This window comes from Suncus etruscus, chromosome 7 (assembly GCF_024139225.1).
Source record: "Suncus etruscus isolate mSunEtr1 chromosome 7, mSunEtr1.pri.cur, whole genome shotgun sequence".
Classification (NCBI taxonomy): Eukaryota; Metazoa; Chordata; class Mammalia; order Eulipotyphla; family Soricidae; genus Suncus; species Suncus etruscus.
The window spans coordinates 8368958-8384550 of NC_064854.1; the positions used below are offsets into that span (position 1 = coordinate 8368958).

The 15593-nt window shown below is 51.2% G+C and overlaps 1 protein-coding gene across 1 annotated transcript; it reads right to left on the minus strand.

The window, feature by feature from the left end:
* Nucleotides 1-799: 799 nt before the first annotated feature.
* On the minus strand, nt 800-12142 carry CSTF1 (cleavage stimulation factor subunit 1). Its single transcript, XM_049776348.1, has 6 exons — nt 12022-12142; nt 9917-10116; nt 7608-7885; nt 7304-7501; nt 5104-5494; nt 800-1620 (listed from the first exon to the last, which is right to left on the minus strand). The coding sequence occupies exons 2-6, from the start codon at nt 10083-10085 to the stop codon at nt 1361-1363; spliced, it is 1296 nt and encodes a 431-aa protein (XP_049632305.1). The 5' UTR covers nt 10086-10116; nt 12022-12142; the 3' UTR covers nt 800-1360.
* Nucleotides 12143-15593: the final 3451 nt, after the last annotated feature.

Genomic DNA, 15593 nt, shown 5'->3' on the forward strand with positions numbered 1-15593 from the left:
ATATGGGATGCTGGGATTCGAACCACGGTCCATCCCGGATCAGCTGTATGCAAGGCAAACGCCCGACTGCTGTGCTATCTCTCTGGTTCCAATAGTGGCTCTGTTGGTTTTTTTGATCAACCAACCACCTTGCTAATATTTCAATGGGTGTCTTTTACTTTCCAGAAGAGATGAAATGACCAAGATCAAATACCAGAGAATCAGGACACAGAATTAAATGAACACTCACTCACCGTGGACCAAAAATACAACTCTTTAATGTAAAACTAAAACCCTGGGACTCATCCAACATTGTTAACAACATTTCAGATGGCTCGACAGACCCAAGAACGAAAATACTCCTCGAGGATGACTAAGCAGGAGTCACTTCAAGACGCGCCAGTTCCTGGCACAGCAAGTGATTCCTTCTACTTTAATCGACCTCTTATCTCAATCCCAAAGAAAAAAATTCCAGATTGCATTTCTAGGTTCTCTGCCTAGACAATGAGGTATTTGTATTTGGTTTATCTGGTGGGGGGGAACCGAAGGATTCCGAGACAGCCACACTGAGGGGATCTTGTCACCTTCTAAAAGGTGCCAAAAAAAATCAGCATGGATGCTTCATAAGAATCCAGACACACCAGCTGCCCTGGGCTTCCTCAGCGAGTGGCTGGTGCCCGCTACAAGGCGCTGCAAAGTAGGCCCGAAGCTCCCCCTGATGGCGGTTCAGAGAACATCATGAAGGCAGTCAGTGACCTGAGCACCCAAAAATGCTGGTCCTTCTTGTTTTGATGCCATCTCCACCCCAATTCCATCTCACTGCTGCTGGGAACCCCAACCACCTGCGTGGAAGCCAGGCACTGCAGGGCCGCTGGGTTTGCTCCCATCACAGCTGCTGGAAAACTGCCCGTTGGTCTGACTAAAGTGAAGGTGGGGCACCCTTCAGGCTATGAGTTGGGGCTTTGTGACCAGAACGATGGCACCAAAAGAGAGCAACAGATTCTCTAGCATGGCTTCATGAGGACCAAGTTCTTCACTGTCACACACAGCCAGAGCCCAATGAGCCTCCACCATGGGTGGAAGAGCAAAGGTGGAGCAGGCAGGGAGAGGAGCCAAAGCCCCCATGAAAATGCCTCAAGAGGCCAGTGCAGGCTGAGAGGCAGAGAGCACTTTAGTATTCCACCCATCTCCACAGGAGGAAAATCTGGAGAAACAAGTCCAAGTCCTGTTTGCAAAACCAACAAGGGTCACCCCAGAATAATCAGGGACCACAGAAGGGCCGAGGCTCCACCTTTCCCACCGGGATCCTACACCCAGGTCCCAAAGAGTCTTCAGTACAAATCCCAGGAGGCTGTGGCGGCTCCCTCCTGGGGCCAGCGGCCTAGTCGGTGGTGGAGCGGCGGTACCAGAAGCGGGCCCGGAAGTCGTCGCTGCAGGTCATGAAGCCAGGGTTGGTGGGCGAGTGCACAATGCAGCGCACAATGTTGTTGTGGCCCAGCGACAGCAGGTTCCGCCGCTCGGCAGTGCGTGAGTCCCAGCAACACAGGCTGATGGTCCGCTCGTCCGGCAGCAGCACGTAGTCCTCCGTGTGGTTGAACACCGCCTGGGTCCGATGCACCTGCCGCCCGCTTAGCCCAGCACCTAAGGAGAGCATGCAATGGTGAGATTAGGGGGAAAGCAACACGGTTTTCACCGTCGCCCCACTTCAGTGCCCGGTCCCCAACCCCAAGGACAGACAGATGGACACTGTTGTGGTCCAGGCTTTCGAATTTTCTAGCACTGTCAGCTCAATAGGATCACAGCAAATCTGACGGGCAAGTTACACAGAAACCTACCAAGCTCAGTGAGCCTCAACAGGAACAGAGAGGCTCGACTAGCATCTGTCACAGTCCAGGAAGTTCCCAAGGACAGCACTCACACCACTGCTAACAATGATGGCAAGTGGACCCTCCTTGAGAGAAGGTTCAATAGTCCCGGCAACGAACAGTAAGAAGTAAATGTGTTTGTTCCTGCCAGGGGGCAGGATGGGTTGGTGGGTGGGAAACTGGGAAAACTGGTGAAGGGAAGGCCACACCAGTCTTGGGATTGGGTGTTGGAACACCGAATGCCCCAAACATCCATATTTATATGAACAACTTGGTAAAGCACGGTTATAACAATGAAAAAGGTAAAAAGGAAAAAAAGGGATAAGAAGCGCTGTAGTCAATGACAGGTGAGCCAAGTTCCTCCCTCTGTGGTCTTTCCTGACCCCTGAGTACCCAACTTTCAATCAAGATTCTTCCAGATTTGTTTTTTAGGTCTATGGGGAAAAAGCAGCTTTGCTTCCTTCTACAATTTTTGCCTTTTGGTCCCACCTGGTTGCACTCAGGGTGCACACGTGTGGTGGGGCTCAGGGGTAGAGGGCTGAAAGCTGTGTTGGTGGGCAAGGCAAGAGCCCTGCCCGCTCTCCGATCTCTCAGTGCTCAAGTATTTATTTCCAAGGCCCCGGACAAGCCGGTGGGCTGGGCACTTGATCTCTGTGCAAGACTCAGGGCCTGATCTCAACATCACCGAATGAGCGCAACAATACATCCTGGCAGTCTGTGGAATGTTTCACTCTCCTTCGCGATTTAAAAAAATCCTTTCGGGCCTGGAGAGATAGCACAGCAATGTTTGCCCTGCAAGCAGCCGATCCAGGACCAAAGGTGGTTGGTTCGAATCCCGGTGTCCCATGTGGTCCCCCGTGCCTGCCAGAAGCTATTTCTGAGCAGACAGCCAGGAGTAACCCCTGAGCAACGCCAGGTGTGGCCCAAAAAAAAAACAAAAAAACAAACAAAATCCTTTCAATCAAGGGGCCGGAGAGATAGCACAGTGGTAAGGCGTTTGCCTTAGTTGCCTTATGGTCCCGAGTCTGCCAGGAGTGACCCCTGAGCACTGCCGGGTATGACCCGAAAACCAAAAACCAAAAAAAGGGCCCGGAGAGATAGCACAGCGGCGTTTGCCTGCAAACAGCCGATCCAGGACCAAAAACCAAAAAAAAAAAAAAAAACCCCAAACCCCCCCCACAAAATAAAATCCTTTCAATCATAACTAGGCTTTAAAATGGAAAGTAGATTGGGGGCCGGAGAGATAGTATGAAGGTAGGGCGTTTGCCTTTCATGTAGGACAGTCGTTTGAATCCCGACATCCCATATGGTCCCCCGAGTCTACCAGGAGTGACTTCTGAGCTAGGAGGAATCCCTGAGCGCTGTTGGGTGTGACCCAAAAACCAAAAAAGGGGGAAAGTGATCTAAATGTGCTGACATAAATGAACTAGGGATTAAAAATATAGAATTCTGCATATAAAAAAATTAGTGAATAGGGGGCCAGAGACATAGGACAGTGGTACAGTGGCAGGGCATTTGCCTTGTATGTGGCAGATCCAGGATAGACCTGGGTTCGATTTCAGGCATCCCATAGGGTCCCCCAAGCCAGGAGCGATTTCTGAGCACATAGCTGGGAGCAGTGTGGCCCAAAAACCAAAAAACCCTACCCCCCCCAACTCAGTAAATATGTCATGAAAATTCCAATTTGACACCAAAGCAAACCAGGCAATATAAGTGTTCAAAGAGCAAAACTGAACACATAGCCTCAAACATTCACAAAATAAAAACACAAAATACAGCTGTTGGGGGGGGGGGTTACCTGAGCACCTAGTGGTGCTCAGGAACCACTCCTTGGGGAACCATAAATCAAACCTGGGTCAGCCACATTCGAGGAAAGCGCCTTTCTTCCCTGCCCTCCGTCCTGTTGTTCTGGCCTGCAAAACAGTCTAAAGCCTGAGCCTTTTCTGACGGTGCTGAGACTTCAAGGCAAGTCCTACTCTGCCAGGACTGAGTACAGCACCCTCAGAGATTTATCCCAAACGCACACCAGGGGTTCCCAGGGGGGAGGGGAGGAGACCCCGCTGCCATTTTCATCCGGAGCACTCTGATAGAACCTTTCCTTGTTGTGCTCAGGAGTCACTCCCAGGAGTCCCATCTCTCCAGCCCACGTGGCCCAATATGATGAGCATTTTTCTAGAGCCTTTGCATTCTCACGCTGGGACTGCTTCTAACCCTGCTCACTGCTCTGGGGACCAAGTGGTGCTGAGGAACTGAACCTGGGTAGATGGGCTGTGAGCCATCTCTCCGGCCCCCTGAAAATACCTTCAAACAAGCATGTTCTGATCCAGAGAGAGGACTATGCTAAGGAGGACTCTTCCTGAGATGGCCCCAGTCATGCCAGAGGGCCAGCAGAAGAGGAAGTTGGGCAGGGGAAGGCAGGGAATCCTGGCTGCACCCTCCAAATGTTTGTAAGACTTCAGGGAGCTTATCTGCCATGTACAGACCCTCACAGGCTCCCCTGAGAAGCAAACATGTCTCTGCCACTACAAGACACTGGGCCACTGGGCTGTTCATTGCCAGACACTGGGACAGATGGAGACTAGGACACAACTAGAGACAGAATGAACTGAGCCAGGCTCATGGAAGAAAGCACTGACAGGCAGGGGTGCTCCCAGTGCCAGGGGACTGGGACTCAATGGACCTGGAAATTTTGTTTTCCCCGAGGTTTGATCCCCTTCCAGGTCAGAACCCAAATGGGCTCACTTGGGATTTACTTGTGCCTTTTGTAGGAATGGGTCGCGATCACCCCATAGCCCTTCTTTCCTGGATACCCCACTTACAGAGGCTTGGGACTGCTATCATGGTTTATCGTGGGTGGGACCCAGTCTCCCCTTTCCCTCGCTGCTCACAAACCCAGACCAGGTGTGACGTACTTACAAGAACAAGGCCAGGGGGCCAAAGAGATAGCACATTGGTAGGTTCGATCCCTGGCATCCCATAGGGTCCCAAGCCTGCCAGGAGCGATTTCTGAGCACCACCAGGTGTGACCCAAAAATCAAAAACCAAAAAAGAAAAAAAGAAAAAACAAGGCCAGACATAGCATCTCTCTGTGGCATGGTCTCTTCTTTGCTGTGACCTCCACTTTTCCTCTCAGCCCTGGGTACCTCTTGCCCAAAGGCAGGACAAGTCTGCCTTTAATCTGCACATCGATTTACTTTGGGGACCCATGACCAATGCCTAGGAGTCCCAAACTGCATAATGTGGCGGCAATGTCACCTACCTGTGTATCTGACCAGCGTCCGTCCTGTGGAAATCTCCCAAAGCTTGGCCACCGAGTCCTTCCCGCTGGAGAGAATGTACTTGGAATTCTTGGAGAAAATGGCCGAGCAAACCTCGGCGCCGTCGTGCGCTTTCTCGAAGGTCGTGATGCAGCGGTTGGACACGCCATCCCACAGCTTGATGCAGCCGTCCTTGCTGCCAGTCACGTACATGTTGGCACTGGGGTTGTAGTTCACCGAGCAGATGGCGTCGGTGTGTTGATCCTGAGGATTGCACGAGACGAAACACTGGAACGTGTTGATGTCATAGAGCCGCAGGGTGGGATGCTGAGTCCCAACGAGGATAAAGTCGCCTGACGGATGAAACGAGATGGAGCGTAACATTTCCGCTTCCTGTTCGAACAGACATCAAGAGGAAATCAACAACTGGTGAGCTGTTGGCCAACAATAACATGAAATTTTCTTTTCAGAATGCCGAAGAAATTCATCCAAACCAAGCTAAAGAGGAGGGTAAAACACATGTTGTCTGGGAACCTTCCATCTCACAAAGTGAGTGAACACCGCCAAAATCATGCCAAAGGCACTCCCATAGGGGTATGTGTGTGAAGATACAGGATCTATCTAGAAACTCTACAGGCTTAGGTGAGTCTCTGACATGCAAAGAGGGCAGGGAAATTTCGAGACAGGAAGCCAGCTTTGTTTAGGATAAAAACCGAAGATCAGACCCAGGGCCTCTCAAATCCCCGGTCCAGGTGAACAATTAAACCCCAACGAAATGTGAACTTCTGGCTGATAGACAATCCAGCAATGGTCACAATTATTAAGGTCTGGGGCCGGAGAGATAGCATGGAGGTAAAGCGTTTGCCTTGCATGCAGAAGGTCGGTGGTTCAAATCCCAGCATCCCATATGGTCCCCTGAACATAGAGCCGGGGTAACCCCTGAGCACTGCTGGGTGTGACCCAAACACTAAAAAAAAAAAAAAAAAAAAAATTTAGGTCTGAGAAAGATTATTTTCTGGAATGCTTTGAAAAACAAAACAAAACATAAGAGCAGAGATTTCTGAAATAGCATCATTTTGCTGTTGTTTGTTTTGGGGGCCACACCCTGCAACACTTGGATTATTCCTGGCTCTGTGTTCAGAAGTCACTACTGGCAAGGACCATACGGGATGCAGGATGCTGGGGATCAAACCCAGGTCAGCTGTGTTGAAGGCAAACGCCCTCCCTGCTGTCCTATCGCTCTGGCCCTTGAAATGGTATCTGTACGGATGAGATTATTAACAAGAATCCACATCAAACCAAGCAGAGGAGAAGGAGAGAGAGAGACTGTTATTTTTTTTGTTGCTATTTGAGCTTTGAGTTTTACTTTTTTGTTTGTTTGTTTGTTTGTTTTGGGGGCCACAATCCCTGATGCCCTCCCTGGCTATTAGCTCAGAAATCACTCCTAGCTCAGGGGACATATGGGATGCCTGGGAATCAAACCGCAGTCCGTCCTAGGTTAGCACATGCAAGGCAGCCGCCCTACCGCTAGCGCCCTACCACTGCTCTGGCTCCAGCTTTGAGTTTCTTTTTTTTTTTTTTTTTGGTTTTTGGGCCACACCCGGTAACGCTCAGGGGTTACTCCTGGCTATGCACTCAGAAGTTGCTCCTGGCTTGGGGGACCATATGGGACACCGGGGGATCGAACCGAGGTCCGTCCAAGGCTAGCGCAGGCAAGACAGGCACCTTACCTTTAGCGCCACTGTCCGGCCCCAGCCCCCAGCTTTGAGTTTCTTAACCAGAGGCCATCCCACTGGAACTGAGGACAGGGGCCTGGGGCTATTCAGGACAGCAGTGCACTGCTAGCCTGAGAGTTCGGTGCTCTGTGAACACCGGGCGTCTGCCATAGTGCCCTCTGACCTGTGCTCTGTCCTGGTTTGTCTATAGCCACCTTCAAGAGATAAAAGTGCGGGCCCGGAGAGATAGCACAGCGGTGTTTGCCTTGCAAGCAGCCGATCCAGGACCAAAGGTGGTTGGCTCGAATCCCGGTGTCCCATATGGTCCCCTGTGCCTGCCAGGAGCTATTTCTGAGCAGACAGCCAGGAGTAACCCCTGAGCAACGCCGGGTATGGCCCAAAAACCAAAAAAAAGAGAGACAGTAGCAGACAGTAGCTCATTATATTTAAGGAAAACACATCCAGTGCCTTCCCTAACATGGCTTACCTGAATATATTTGAAGGCTCTTTTTGCAGAGGGTTTGGAATAATCAAATAATTTAAGAGTATAATCCCTGGAGCCCGAGGCGAGGATCTGCTCTGTGGGGTGGAAGGCGAGACAGGTGACTTCGTCCACGTGGTCATAGAGAGTCCGAATCACCGGGTGGTTTTCCATGTTCTGTTGTGCAGTTTCATTCATCATGACCTACAGCAAGAAAAGACGCTCACTGGCCAGTCTGGCGGGGAAAGCTACCCCGGCCACCCTTGCACCCTCCCCAGAACAGAGCCTAGAGATAAGTGGGTGCCCTGACCTCGATGGGCATGGCGCTCTTGGCCAGCATCCGCTCGGTGTCCAGGATCTTGATGGAGGCGTCGGCAGAGCCGGTGGCGATGAGTTGCCCATCTCTACTGTAGGTGGCCACACGGCAGGGGCCTTTGTGGGAGGTGACGTAGCAGGTTTCATACTCCGAAGCTTCTGGAGACATGGTCTGCACGTCTGCGTCAAACTCCAGGTCAATCCCGGTGCCGGGGGCAACGGTATCTGAGCGGCCGATCGCATACTGGACTGCCGTATCATCATTTTCCATGCCTGAAACACACCAAAGCAAGGGCATGAAAAAAGTGAGCTACGGTCTGTGCATGTGTGTTTGCATTTTGGGAACATGTCTGGCAGCACTTGGGGGCCCCTACTGGCTATGTTGGGGAGAAATATGCATTCCAGCCTTTTCTGCTTGCTTGCCCTGAAAAATGCTTATTTTTAGTATGACCTTGTTAACTTCCGGGGATCCCAAGCAGTTTCTAAGTGAGCTGGTGATTTTGGGCCAAACTGTTCAATACAAATCCCAATCAGGTGAGATTCGGGATCAACTGGACAGCTGGTGTTTGGGTGTCTGGGAAAGGAAAAGCCACGAGATGCCTGGGCTTGAAGTTGGGTGACTGTGCGTGGGAGCCACACCCCAGAACATAAACAGCTGCTGGGTCTGAAAATGCCTGAGAGGCCGGGCCAATTTTTCGAGTCCACAAAGTCTAATGCCCATTCCCTATTTCTTGAGGGTTCATAGCACTGACCACTATGAGGTGAGCACACTCTGGGAGAAAGCGCTGGGGCACAAGAACATCTAAATAAAGCCCCCCGACTTTTGACTTCCAAAAGCAGAAAGGAAAAAGACAACAGATCTGAAATGAAAGTTGTTCATTATTTACTTTTCTAGATTTGTGTTTGTTTCTGGGTCACATCTGGCAGTGTTTTGGGGGATGACGTGGAGCTGGGGATTGAACCTGGGCCTCCAGCAAGTCAATTATCTATCGAACTCTCTCTGCTCAGCCATTCCCCAGATTTTACTATTTTCAGTGTTGAGCTCTGCTAGGAAGCATATTAAATTAGATACACTGGAGCCAGCCAGCTAGTATAGGGGGCAAGGCACTTGCTATGCATGCAGCAGACATGCATCCATACTTGGGTACCACATACAGTTTCCCAGCACCACTAGGAGTAATTCTCGAGTGTAGAGCCAGGAGAAAACCCTGAGCACAGCTGCAGACACATTGTTGCTGTTAACACTAATGAAATCTTTTTGAAAGAATGCTGACTTTTACATTACTGGAACTTGTCATTTTAAACGAGTAGCTTCACATAAACAATGGTAACTAGTAGAGAGACAAAAGCAAAGATATCTGATACATTTCTTGCTGCAGAGTTCTGACAGATTACTCTCCAGAGGTAATTACAATGAACATAACTCCTATCTTTTGGATCTTTCTCACGCAGCTGTTTCTTTTGGAGTATGTCTTGGTCACACCTTGCAGAGGTGCTCAGGGGACCAAATGGAATATGGGGGATTGATCCTGGGTTGATTAAGTGCAAGGCGAGCATGCACCCTATTGCCTATACATTAACATTCGGCCTCTTGCTTAGATTTTTTTTTGTTTGTTTGGGCCACACCTGGAGGCACTCAAATCACTCTTGGCAGGCTCCGGGGGACCAAATGGGATGTCAGGGATCAAACCTGGGTCAGCTGTCTGCAAGCCAAACCCTTACCCACTGTGCTCTAGCTCCAGCCTGTTGCTTAATCTTCTTGGAAATAGAGAAGAAGCCATACTAAAGAGCAAGCGATGACTTGTTGATCTAATCATTCAGAAGGCGCAGCTAATCAGTCCGATCAACTTTGGGGATCAAGATGGGCGAAGGTGACAAGAACAAACGTAACTACATGTTGTCAGTGCTCATTTCCTTAAAACATATTTTCATGTGTCACCTTGAAGTCTAAGCATGTACAAAAGCTTGAGAGAAGGCAAAGCCAACACACACGTGCCCCTTTCCATGCCACCAACAGCCCACGTTTGAGTAGCCTATGCCTGCATATGATGCTCTCTGTGGCTAAATGACCATGCCTTTCTCAGGAAGTGTTCCTAAAGTTAAGCAAACAACAGAACATTCCAGCTCCCTGGAATAAGACCTTGAGACTAGATCCAGCTTCATGTCTCCGGAGTCTAGACGCTGCTTATCCATCAAGCCACGGATCTGACACTAGACAGAAGAGCTGGAAAATTCTGCGAGTGGCCAATGTGGTCTGTGACCTTGTCTGGAAGGCGAGGCCCGCGCCCTGTTTTGACCAGCTACCTAGTTTGATGAGATGCAGGAGCTGCTCCGACGGCGCGCAGACAGACTGGGGCTTGATCTCGTTGATGAGCCCGTTGGCGATGCTGATGTAGCCATCGTAGAGCAGCTGGCTGATGATCAGTTTGTAGAGCTGCTGGCGGTCCTTCAAGCCCACTTTGGTTCTATACATCTTGGACAAGGAGAAGACAATTCCCTGCCAGCTGCAAGAAAGAGATGGATGGTGAAGGGCTGAGGACAGTGCCTAGGCCTGCATGCATTACTCCCAGCTAAGACTGGCTATATTATCTTGAGTCTGAGACCTCCATTCTCCGAGTTTCCTAAGCCACTGACTAGGGCAGGGGTGGTGAACACGTGGCGGCTCTGGAGCCGCATGTGGCTCCCGGCCAAAATGAATGCAGCTCTTTGCCAAGTTTGGATTTTTTCCATGCTGCTTCTGAGGAGAGATCTCTGAGCACGCAGTCCCGCGCCCAGGCCGCATCATCCCGTCTCCCATCCCTGGAAACAACTGCACAGGCCAGCAAGCGGGGACCCATGTGTCACATGTTGGGTCACATCTTGCTGTGAGTTCTTAGTGTGGAGGATGCAGCACACCCTCACCTGATATCACTGCAGGATTTTGACCCTCACTCAAACTGGCAAAATGCAATATGTGTTTAATATATTATTGTTAAAATTATATGCACTTGTGTGTTTGTCTATTTTGGCAGGTCACTGCGTGGTGTGGCTGACTCTCACAGTTAAACATTTTGGCTCTTTGTGTCGAACTTGTTTGCCACCCCTGGACTAGGGGAACATATGATGGTACATGCCGCACACAGCACTGAGCACCATAAAATCCAGAAGTTATTCAAGTCACCTTAGCTGCTGGCATTTACAACAAAACAGCTTTTTAGCTCTGCCCAACAACCCACCCATGACTTTATAATTGTTTGCTGCTACCCAGAACCTTCTATTTCTGTTAAAACAGTCTGGTGTCTGTAGTAAGACAGCTGCTATCTGTTGGTGTGTCAAAAACTTTGGCTTCTACAAGCTGCGCTGTTTCTGCTAGTCCAGTGTTCGGCAACCATTTTTTTCAACTGAGCCAAATCTCGCCAAAACCACGAGTGAAATTTATTTTGAGAGCCACACAGGGCGCGCACTGACAGAGGCTAAGAGCAGAGTCCTGACGCCTGGAGCGGCGGCAAGGCACACAGAAGAGCCAAATTAAAAGTGTAAAAAGCCACATGTGGCTCGCAAGCCGCAGGTTGCCGACCACTGTGCTAGTCCGTCCCTGAAAATTCACTTAAAACAAGTGACCCTGGGCCGGAGAGATAGCATAGTGGTAGGACGTTTGCCTTACAAGTGGCCAACCTAGGACCAACAGTGGTTCGAATCTTGGCATCCCATATGGTCCCCTGTGCCTGCCAGGAGCGACTTTTGAGCAATGAGCTAGGAGCATATGCTTAGTGCATCAGGGTGAAAAACCTATTGCATTATCAAAACCAAACTAAAGATTCCAAAGTGAATTGCTTAAAGCATTGGCAAACAGGATATGACCAAAATGACCATCAATAAAATATAACCAGAGTCTGGAAGAACCAGGCACTCAGGTTGATTTATGAGCTTCTGAGGTCGCCCCCAGTTTTCGAAAGTGAAACTGAAAAAACACAAGACTACAGTTTCCAGGTTTATGTGAACAAAAACACAACCAAAGCAGTCACTGAATAATCAATACTCTCTGATGTCTGTGCGAGTCTGGGCAGATCCCAGAAGGGCTGCAAGGATGTGAGGTCAGCCTTGAAGAAAAGTGAAAAACTCACCAGGCAGCACCTGGGAGAGAAATGGATGAGAAAGAAGACAGCTCGGGCTGATACTGCAAAGGGAGTGGAAACCACAAACACCAACACAGAACTATTGTTGGCAGGCAGCTTCCATTGCCCGAGTGCCTGCACACCCCGTAGAATCACAGTGCTTAATCCTACAAAAGGAGCCTGGTCATTTCCTGATGTGCATGCAGCCAGGGGCCTGGGGCCTGAAGCCTGTGGGGGGTCCAGTGCTCTCCTAACACAAGCCAAGATAAAACGAGCCTCCGCCCATTGAAGACACCTTAGCCACATGACACCCACCGCCTCACGTCCTCGTGTCCACGCAAATGGGCGCTTTGGAGATGGGTAGTCTAGAGAACCAGCCACGTTGATGGGGAATCACGAAGTTTGAGGTTGCAAGGAGGAACCCCAGTCTGCACGTGCAAAGTGAGTGCAAAGGGGAGGAGCAGAGGGGATTATCCGTCTACCCTCGTGTGCATGGAGAGTGGTGATGCCACGGAAGAAGTGGTGATGCCGGGTCGGACTTGCTGAGCACGTCGCTGGGGCCTGGAGCCTGGAACTACAGAAGGACCTGAAGGAAGGAAGGAAGGAAGTAAAGAGTGAGAACAACAGTGGGCCCCAATATGGGATGCAACACGCATCTCCCAGCCCAAATGCAAGAGGGGCGACCTCTGGGGGGGGCTAAGACCAGAGATAGGGATCCGGGGAGACATGCAGGCTCTAGTCTCACCACCCAGCAACCGGAAAACAACACGCCGCCCCGGCCCCCGACCCCCGGCCCGTCCATACCAGCTCGTTAGGCTCTCTAGGCCTAATGCTTCTCTTTGCAAAAAAACATGGAGACCCAGAACATGCCTTCCGCGCATGCGCGCGAGCCACCCGCGCACGCGCACAGGATCACCACTCAGGCGCACAAACATCCGCGCATGCGCGTTGGGCTCCGTCGGCCTTGCTCCTCCAGGCCAAAAAAAAATGGAGGCCCGGAACACGCCTCCCGCGCATGCGCACAAGGCCCCGCGCATGCGCACTCGCTCGCCCCTCCCCTCTACCGGAGCATCCTTTGCAGCCCGCCTCGTCCAATCTTACAGGCTCGGCGTCCTCGACAAGTTCCTTCACTTTCTCAGGCTTTATTTCACTCTCGACTAGCCTAGATTCTCAGGCGTGGCTGTCCACGGTGAAATAAATGGACGTTCACGGAGAGGCTGTTAGAACTCGCAAAGGAGACGCGGCCGGCCGTTAGGCAACCCCGCTTCCGGTCCCGGCGGACCAAGTGCGCCTGCGCTTGCGACGTCCGCGACGTCCCGGAGCGGCCTAGGAGCCACGAGCCAGTCAGAAGACAGCCGGGCGCCGGCGCTGGCCAATCAGCTTTCGGGAAGGGCGGGTCTAAGTAGCATTTAAATCGAAGCCGCTTTGAATCCTAACGGCTGGACCTGGCTGGGGACGACTGGCAGCCAGCTCGCAGTGGCACCCGGAGCTGGCAGGTGGGCGATCCCCGGGGCAAGCCTGGCCCGGGAGGGAGATGGTGGCTGGTCCTAGAGGGCTTGGAGCTGCGACGACCTGGAGGGAAGAGGCTGGTGAGGTTGCAGCCTTGGGGTCAGGGCCCAGGCCTGGCAGGCCTCCAGGCTCCTTTGGCTCCAGGCCCCATCCCAGGTCCCTTCGAGAAGGAAAGGGAAGGGAAGGGAAGATCTGGCCCTTCTTGGGGTTCCAGGAGCCCCAAATTGCTCTCGGAGTCGTGGGGGGCGCTGGTGCTTGTTGGTGAGGCTGGAGATCCTTTGGCCTAAGGAGCTGCACAATCTGGGCTTTGCAACCTCGGAATTGACTTTCCACCCACAGCTGGGCTGATCCTGGGCCCACAGCAGTGCCTGGAAAGAAACACCCAAGAGCCCCCCAAGAAGACATGCCAGACGTAATTTCACGGGGTTGGGCGCTTATTGTGGCTGGAACCCAGAAGACCCAGAATTTAACTGATTTTTTTTGTTTTTGTCCTGACTGCCCACCTGGGTCCGGTTAACTTGGAGGGTTGGGGGTTCGAGTGCAGAGATGAGGGCCTGAGGGTGAGAGTGTTGAGGCTCAGGAATCAGGTGTTTGTAGTTGCGGTTCTGAGGTACCCCCCTGGGGCTGTTAATAACGCAGGAACCACCGGTGAGTTTGCTCTGCCTATATCATAGTGATTTGCAAAGCTGCTGGGGATAGAGTTGGAGGCTATCCTTGTTGTAACACCAACCCATTCACTTTCTACTAGGCTTCCTGGTCCCCAAGCTCGACTGTTTTTTTCGTTTTTTTCTTTCTTTTTTGAATGGGAGATTTCCCTGCAACCTACTGATTTTTCTCCTTCAGTGCAGGCTTTTCCAGATTGGAGGGTTAGGGATGGCTTAAATACCCCGTAGGCCCAAGGATTCTTGCATCTAGCAGTTTTCCTGTTTAGAGTGGTCAGGTCTCTGGTTTGGAGTGATTGGACCTTGTTACAAGGTCTGGAGTCAGGTGACTTCAGAATCTGGCTATTGGCTGGCCAGCACCCATGGCCAGAAGAGCCATCTTCCTGGGGCTCTGTGCAGAACTTAGCAGAGTTGTTAATCTTTCCTGTCTTCCTCATTCATTCCCCTCAGGAAGGAAAGGCATGGGAAATAGGAACAACATCTAGCTTCTGTTGCAGACAATTGAAAAATGGTCTTCAGGCCTATTCAGTTTGTGTAGTCTGCTTTTTTTTTTTTTTTATCACACCCGGTGGCACTCAGGGGTTACTCCTGGCTCTGCACTCAGAAATCACTCCTGGCAGGCGCAGGGGACCATATGGGATGCTGGGATTCGAACCACTGTCCTTCCTGGATCAGCTGCATATGAGACGAATGCCCTACCGCTGGGCTATCTCTCCAGCCCCTTGTGGTCTGCTTCTAATGGTTTTGGGACCACACCGGGCAGAGCTCTGGACCTCATGGGCTTCTGGGGACCTTAAGACAGCCTTCCTTGAGGTACTAATTCTGTCCTGATTCCCTTCCCCAAACTGGTTGGGGAGAGTGAGGAAAGCTTCAGTGTGTGCAAAATGACCTTTGCATAACACAGCATATGAGTTTCTTCCTCCTTTTGTGGGGGTGAGGAGCACAACAGAGATGTTCAGGGTTTGCTCCTGACTACATTCAGGGGTCCCTCTCAGTGTGATTTGATTTGGGAGATCATATGGAGTTTGGGGGATTGAACCCCAGTATGCTGTGTGCAAGACAAGCACCCTCCCCATCATACTGCTGCTCTGGGCATTGTTTCTCTTTTCCTCTGTTTGACTTAAACCATTGTTTCCTCGAGCTCCTTCACTGTGGTGGGCCTTTCAGGTGAAGTCACTTGTCTGTGGAAGGGGTGGGGAAGCCTTTCTGTGGGAGTTCAGAATTCAGGATTCAGGTTTCTGTGTTTTGGAGTTCTCCTTTTAGCACGCTGTGCCTGACTCTTACTAGAAATTTAGAAATCTGCTTCATCAGTGGAACAAGCTTATCCCCATACGTTGACATGCACACATCCATATATGATCCAGAGAAGTAGAAGGGCACAGAATGGAACTAAAAGTGAAAATCCTGAGCCAGAGCTGGAGCACTCCAGGGAGGGCCTTTTGCCTTGCACACGGGCCAGCCCGGCTTGCATCCCATCTGATCCCTCGAACTCAGCCGGAGCGATTCCTGGATACAGAGCCAGGAGTTATGCTCTGAGCACCAGTAGGCAAAAATAAGTTTCAGAGCCTTGCTTCAGTGTCAGCAGCGCCAGCTTCACTGTCTCCCACCTCACTAGCTGGTTCTTGCCCACCACTGTCTGACCAGCTCCCTTGTCTGGGCAGATTAGGGTGTGCCTGAACACTCAAGTCCCTAGCCTACAAGCAGGCGTCACTCCTG